An 8,405-nucleotide genomic window follows, 5' to 3' on the forward strand; every position below is an offset into this window, starting at 1 on the left:
GGTAGTTCTAGATACATGACATGTCCAAATGTTTGTGGACACCCCTTCTAATGAATGCATTCAGCTACTTTAAGCTGCACCCATTGCTGACACAGATGTGCAAATGCACACACACAGCTTGTCTAGTCCCTGTAGAGAAGAAGTACTGCCAATAGAATAGGACTCTCTGGAGCAGATCAACATCATGACCCTATTGGCTCCATGCTGCCTAATGCCAGACGTGGACTAGAGGGGTATAAAGCCCCCCAGCATTGAGGAGCTGTGGAGCAGTGGAGGAGCTGTGTTCTCTGGAATGATGGTGGAGCATCATGAGCCAGCGTACCATCCACTGCCCCCCCCCACCATGAAGGCACAGGTGACGTTTAGCCCCCCCATTGTTTCGTGGATAGGATGATGTACTCCTCCCACTATTAGGCCGTTACTCTGGAGCTTTAAACAAAGTACCTGGGGTCTCCTCCCACACTTTAAACAGGTAGCTCCTCCCATTTGTCAGCTGGAACCTACCTAAGGAAGACAAACAGAAGATCAAAGGAAACAACAAACAGACATAACATCAAACACGTCGGTACCATCGTTAATCTCTCAATAAGCCTTCCTGTCCACAGCCACGTCAGTCTCATAGGGTCAGGTAAGGATCAGGCCTATCAGGTAAAGTAAGCACCTAGCAACACCATAGCAACCACCTGGGATACCATAGCAACAACCTAGCAACACTATAATAACCACCGGGGTACTGTAGCCCTGCCCCCCAAACCCAGCCCCCCAGGACACACCCCTGAAGGAGGTGATGGAGGAAGACCCCCACCCTAATGTGTGTGTGTTGGAAGCCCCCCCCCCTTCTCTCTCTGTTTTGATGGTCAGCACTAGACGAAGCGCGCTCTGACGTGGAGAGAGAGAGAGAGTCCCGTCCGCGCGCACCCGTGTGGAGGGGTGGAGGGGAGGAGGGGAGTCTCCCTCTCCCTCGCTCTCTCTCCGGAGCGCGCTCTCCCTCTCTCTCACACGCCATGGACGCGGTGGACGCGCTGGCTTGCGCAGCGCTGCTGGCCGTGATGCTCGTGTCCGTGCCGGCCAACGCGCTGGTCCTCGCGTGCTTCGCTTGCAGTCCGGAGATCCGGCGCCAGGCGCCCGCGCTCTTCACGCTCAGCCTCGCGCTCTGCGACCTGCTGCTGTCCGTCTCCAGCGTGCCGCTCACCCTCGCCTCGCTGATCACCGGCAGGCGCGCGCCAGACTCAGCCACCACCGCCGCCGGCGCGTCCTCGGGGGGCGGAGGATGCCGCGCGCTCGGCGCCCTGGAGACGCTGCTGAGCGCGGGCGCGATGCTGAGCACGGCGGCGCTGAGTGTGGACCGCTGGCTCGCGGTGGTCGTGTCGCCGCTGCGCTATCGCTCCCGCATGAGGCGGCGTCACGCGGCCGGCGCGCTCGCCTGCGCGTGGGCGCACGCCGCGTGCTTCTCGGCGGCGGCCGCGTGCCGCTCCTGGGTCGGGTACCACAGGCTGTACGCCTCGTGCACGCTGCGCGAGGAAGAGGAGGAGGAGGAGGAGACGGACGGACCGGCGCGCGCGCACTTCGCCACCTTCACCGTGGCTTTCCACGCGCTCACCTTCGCGCTCTCGCTCGCGGTGCTCTGCTTCACCTACCGCGGCGTGCTGCGCGTGGCGCGCGTGCACTGCAGGCGCATCGACGTCATCACCATGCAGACGCTCGTGCTGCTGGTGGACATCCATCCCAGGTGAGTCGAAGTTCTGAACGGTACTGTGATACCGGTTCTTTCGGTACAATCTGTACGAATCCACGAATCAAATTCCTTCGATTCATTTCCATATGACCCGTACTGTGTCGGTCCATACCTGCCTGATTCAGTGAATCATATGTAGTGATCGATATTTATATGACCATAGCTCTCCATATCTGTCTGATCTGATGAGTCAAAATCAGCAGTTCATTTGTGGATTGCCCATTTTAATCAGTGAATCAGTATTTCATTGATTCACTGAATCAGACTCAACCATTTATTTTTGTGTTGCTCTTTTCCATATCTGTCTGAATCAATGAGTCAAATTCAACAATTCATTTTTTTTATATTAACCATACTGTTTTATTCTATATAGATCTGATTCAGTGAATCAAATTCAGTGACTCACACTGTTTCTGTCTGATTTGCTGAATCAAATTCAACACTTCTTGTGTATTTCTCATTTCCATATTTGTCTGATTCAGTGAATCAAATTCATCAATTCCTTTTATATCACCCATACTGCTGTATTCGACACACGTCTGATTCAGTGAATCAAATTAATCAATTCCTTTTATATCACCCATACTGCTGTAATATTATTTTTCAGGTTTAGTGATCCATTTGGTATTGCTTGTTTTCATATCTGTCTTATTCAATGAATCAAATTCAGTGATTCCCCAGTATTGTTTCTTTTTATATGTGTCTGATTCAGTGAGTCAAATTCAACAATTCATTTTATATATATTCTACATAGGTCTGATTCAGTGAATCAAATTTGTGAGTCATATTCACATTACCAGTTTAGTGTATTTATTTGAGTCATCTGCTTTCCCCCACATGACGTAACTTTAGACTGAACTGATAAACCATCTACAGAACACACTGCACACACTGAACACTATGATGCATCATATATAAGCTATAACTGTGTTCAGCTCCATGTTGTGGGACTGAGCGCATCCTTGATCCTGATTGGTCAGCTGTGGGTGAGGTATGGTGCTGTTTCCTCAGTGCTGCGTTTACTCTGAACTCCTCTTTACTCATCTTCACACTTCCAGCCTGTCAGTTTGTCTGTGTCAGAGCATCTGTGCTCTTTCTCACCCCGAGATCACTCTGATCACTCTCCATCTGATGAGGCCGGTTTCACGCACACGGAGGAGTGATACGGCACCACAGCTCACACGCATTAGCCTTCACACAATCACTCCACGTTGCTGGATCTTCTGTGAAGCGTCGGCACAGAATGACCAGATGATCCGATAATCTAAACAGAAACAAACACAGACACCAACAGATCACTGATCAGCCAGAACATTAGTACCACTCCCAGCTGAAGTGAAGAACACTGATGATCTGGGTCCAGCGGCTCCTGTCTGTCCAGGGCTGGATCTACAGATCAGTCAGTGAGTGAAGAACAGTCAGTTCTTGAAGGTGATAAAGCAGGAAAAATGGACAAGCATAAGAATCTGAGACAAAAAGAACCAAACTGTGATGTTCTAGATAATGACTGGGTCAGAACATCTCCAGAACATGAGCAGGCAGGTCTTGTGGAGTGTTCCTATGCAGTGGTCAGTACATACCAAAAGTGTTGCAAGAAAGGACAACCGGTGGATCTGCAACAGGGTCATGGGCACCTAAGACTCATGGATGCTCATGGAGGCCCTGCCTATATATATATATATATATATATATATACATGGAGTCTATACCTCGAAGGCTTTACAGCTGCATTTTCTAGAACCTTCACTCTGAGTCCAATTTGGTCTTCTGCCTCAGTTCTCTCTAAAACTAGACCGAACGTTGTTGTCATTGTTCTTCAAAATTGATGACTGCAGTTCTGGCTTATATCCAGGTTTATATTGGGTCAGAACCTCCTGGCTGAACATCTCAGACGCATGGAAGTCTCCGGACCTGCTTTGGTCTCTACTGGAATAAGATGTATCTATCTTTCTGCACACGTTCTACTCATTTACTGAACAGATTCTAAATACCACAGGACACAGAGGTCTTGTGGAGTCCATGCCTTGTCGGTCCACAGCTGTTCTGGTGACACAAGGGCGGCGTACACAATATTAGGCAGGTGGTTTTAATGTTATGGAAGACTTAGTAAACCTGCAGGACAGCTTTAAAGATTGCGTAGATAACTCTAACGTCAACTGACTCAACATTTGGATCCTGAAAAGGGAAGAGATTATTATTATTACTATTATTATTATTATTATTATTATTATTACTATTATTACTATTTTTATGAATATTATAATTATTGTTAAATGATTGTGGAGGTGTATACTGAGACTGAAAGAACACAGTTATCCTGTGTTTGGAGCTGTGAAGGACAGCACTGTGTTGAACCTCATTATAGTCTGGATCTGTAAAAGCGAGCAGTCTGAGACTGGAGCTTATTTTAGCAGTAGCCTTCTGTACTCAAGGGAGATGCTTTCAGCCTCGGGACGGAGCGTCCTGAGCTTCAGTGTGACATTTCGCTATGATAGCGAAGCCTCGAGGGCCTGCAGAGGCGATGGGCTTTCAGCTCGGGCCCGGACTGTTTCATAATCACACTCACACATTTAAACACTGCTGATTTCCCAACACCTCGCTCAGAGCCTAAACCATCACCCTGCATCAGCTCCAGCTTAACTCAGCAGCTGATGCTCCACTGTCTGGATCAGGGAGAAGGGCTTCTCCGTCATTTCCACTCCGGGCCGGAACGCTGCTGCTGCTGCTGCACTATGGAGGTTTGGTGGTGGAGCTGCAGGAGGAGAACCTCTCTCCAGAACTGCTGTGTAACGCTGCAGAACCCATAGAGTCATATTAGTGTAAAATCCTGTAGTGTTACTCTACCACCTCCGCCCACATGCTGCTCCACCTTCAGATCAAGCTTCTGCAGCTCTCACACTGTCCAGAAATGCATGTGTACAGCTGTTCATGAGGGGGTGCTCAAAGGGTGATCTGTATTTATCACTGTGGTGTTAAAGTGAATTGCGCTTCATTTTTTGCTCCTGGGCTCCCCCTACAGTCAGAAAGTGTAATTCACTTCTCACACAGTTCTGGAGAGAGGTTCTCCTCCTGCAGCTCCACCACCAAACCTCCATAGTACAGTAGCAGCAGTGCCCAGGCCGGGAGTGGAAGCACCTCTCTAAAACCGGCCCCTTTCAGGCTGCACGGTTCTGTCCTGTGGATGTTCTGATGCGTCTGGATTTCAGACAGTCAGGACATGTATGTTCTGGAAAAGGTATGAAAACAAACACACACTCACACACAGGCGGTTCTGCTGTTTCAGTGTTCGGCAGCGATGCCTGGAGGAGCAGAGGAGGCGACGGCAGCGAGCGACCAGGAAGATCAGCACCTTCATCGGCACCTTCGTGCTGTGCTTCGGACCCTATGTGATCACAAGGTGAGAGTCCTTACACACACACTCACACACACTCATACACACACACACACACAGCCTGTATAACCTGTATTTTATTTTAAGATGGTTTTCAGGAGACCAAAAATTCAGTTTTAGCACTGGATCTACAAGGCTAAAGTTAGCATTGCTGCATTGCCCTTACGCTAAACTGCACATCCTCCTCATGCAAAAAAACTTGTATCTCCAAAACAGCAGCAGTTTTACAGGAGAAGGCGAAACCTTCTGAACTTTTAATGGAAGTGCGTGTTAAATGTGTTTCTATTGGTCCAGTCATCCAATTCTGATACAGTATAAAGAACAACTGCCAGATTCACATCATGGAGAAAAGAAGAAATGGAGATACAGGGTTTCTGCAGGACAGTTGTGCTGCATTTCCAGAGTCACACTGACACTGGAGCTTAGTCTCAGATGTTGATCTGGAACTCTGTCCCAGAGCTGACCTCAGAGTCTGATGATTGTTTGACTTTGAAAAGTGTGTTCTGTGGTCCTTTTATTGATTCAGTAGTGCACACACACACACACACACACACACACACACACACACACACACACTCAGACACACTACACTGGCTGACCGACGACCCACTGATGCTTCTGTACATTCAGTGGGGTTTGATGGCATCTTTCACTCATTATTCTCTACTGTCTGTAGACCTCAGGGCCTTCAGATAGGAAGGCAGTGAAGCTGAAGTTCATGAGGCTTTTAATACCCCACCCATCATATCCTACAGATACTAACTCCAACAAACCCCAATAAACAGCAATACCCCCAACACCAACAAACCCCAATACACATCAACACCCCCAACACCAACAATCCCCAATACAAACCAATACCTCCAACAACCCCCAATACACATCAATACCTCCAACACCAACAACCCCCAATACACACCAATACCTCCAACACCAACAACCCCCAATACACACCAATACCTCCAACAACCCCCAATACACACCAATACCTCCAACACCAACAACCCCCAATACACACCAATACCTCCAACACCAACAACCCCCAATACACACCAATACCTCCAACAACCCCCAATACACACCAATACCTCCAACAACCCCAATACACACCAATACCTCCAACAACCCCAAAACACATCAATACCACCAACACCAACAATCCCCAACACACATCAACACCTCCAACAACCCCCAATACACACCAATACCTCCAACACCAACAACCCCCAATACACACCATACCTCCAACAACACCTAATACACACCAATACCTCCAACAACCCCCAATACACACCAATACCTCCAACAACCCCAAAACACATCAATACCACCAACACCAACAACCCCCAATACACACCAATACCTCCAACAACCCCCAATACACACCAATACCTCCAACAACCCCAAAACACATCAATACCACCAACACCAACAATCCCCAATACACACCAATACCTCCAACAACCCCCAATACACACCAATACCTCCATCAACCCCCAATACACACCAATACCTCCAACAACCCCAATACACACCAATACCTCCAACACCAACAACCCCCAATATACACCAATACCTCCAACAATCCCCAATACACACCAATACCTCCAACAACCCCAATACACACCAATACCTCCAACAACCCCCAATACACACCAATACCTCCAACAACCCCAAAACACATTTATACCACCAACAACCCCCAATACACACCAATACCTCCAACACCAACAATCCCCAATACACACCAATACCTCCAACAACCCCAAAACACATTTATACCACCAACACCAACAATCCCCAACACACACCAATATCAGATGTTCAATAAATTATAACAATGTTATAGTATAAAGTTGTGTTTTTAGATGAGCCATGTAGACTCTAGTTTGAGCTTAGAAGATGGAGTTAAGCCATGTAATTGCTTGGAAAATGTTTAAACAGTCAACTGAGTCAAAAAAAAATATATACATATATAGCTGGACACAGAGACAGTAAGGCTCTCACAGAATCCTGTAACCTTTTGTCACTTTATTTGGTCTAACATTTCTCCACCATTCTTCACAATCCCACGCTGTGGCGTTCAGCAGTCTTTTCACCACAGGCCTGATTCTGATTCAGTGGAAAAGCCTCTTTTATCTGGGGAATCATTTCTCTCACTGGTTACCATCAGAACAATGACATTTTCATGTTTATTTCTCCAAATTCAGCTGAGCGTGAACACTGGAACCAAAAGCAAATGAGAAGAGATCCCATATCATTAATTCTGAGATGCTTAATTACTCTCCAGTGGTTTGGACTGGGGTTTCCTTAATCAGCCTTTCATCAGAGTCATTTCTTTACCTTCCATCTTCTGAAAACACTAAACAGACTCCTCCAGCCACGACTCGGTGGGAGTTTGCTCCGATGGATACAAATGCAGATGCTGACTTGGCTAAAGTCACGGTTTCATTCTGAAGGAGAGGGGATGCTAAATTTTCTGGGACTGAGCGTACGGTTTGCTCTGGATGGTTTTACTGTTTAGTGAATGTCCACCCAGTTAGTTTGGAGGTTTTTCTTCGGACAGGAGAAGTCAAGGTGTTTCTATCCACATCCAGAATCATTACACTTCTCCTTTATCACTTATATTATTAATGAAGGCCCGGGCCATCACTCTTCCTCTTCTTATCTTCACCTAATGTTTCTGTAGCTTCGACGTTTCTCCTCTCGCCACAGTCTGCTGATGGTAACGCTGTAATTGGTCTCTGAGTGTTATTGTAAGAGTTTTTCTAAACTGAAAAATTAATGATGTTGTGAAGTTACACAGTGCGAAGCAGCATTCATGCTGGAAAATCTGACCGTTGGGAATGGTTTGCTTTTCCATTCGTAGATTTCTTTGTCCAGGATTGTCCGTGCTGTTGATTTTATCATTTATAATCATTTGGACTCTCTGGTTCTGACTGTTTGCCTTTAACCTTATTTTGACTTTTTTCAGCTTGAAAATGAATGACTTTACCTAGAGTGACCCCGACATTAGAGACCGCCAAACACTGCCTTTGTTCAGACTTCCATTTAAGCTCCATTAAATTCTCCACCGGGGAGGACTGCACATCAATACAACCAGCACCAACAAACCCTAACACACATCAATACACCAACACCAACAACAACCCCCAACACACACCAATACCACCAACACCAACAATCCCCAATACATACCAATACCTCCAACACCAACAACCCCCAATACATACCAATACCTCCAACACCAACAACCCCCAATACACACCAATACCTCCA

The 8,405-nt window shown here is 47.1% G+C and overlaps 1 protein-coding gene across 1 annotated transcript; it reads left to right on the forward strand.

Moving 5' to 3' along the window:
- Window positions 1-910: 910 nt before the first annotated feature.
- LOC140544188 (G-protein coupled receptor 26-like) lies at window positions 911-5,163 on the forward strand. Its single transcript, XM_072667606.1, has 2 exons — window positions 911-1,729; window positions 5,019-5,163. Exons 1-2 carry the CDS (start codon window positions 1,005-1,007, stop codon window positions 5,134-5,136), a joined length of 843 nt encoding a protein of 280 aa, XP_072523707.1. The 5' UTR covers window positions 911-1,004; the 3' UTR covers window positions 5,137-5,163.
- Window positions 5,164-8,405: the final 3,242 nt, after the last annotated feature.

Source organism: Salminus brasiliensis, chromosome 22 (genome assembly GCF_030463535.1).
Source record: "Salminus brasiliensis chromosome 22, fSalBra1.hap2, whole genome shotgun sequence".
Lineage (NCBI taxonomy): Eukaryota > Metazoa > Chordata > Actinopteri > Characiformes > Bryconidae > Salminus > Salminus brasiliensis.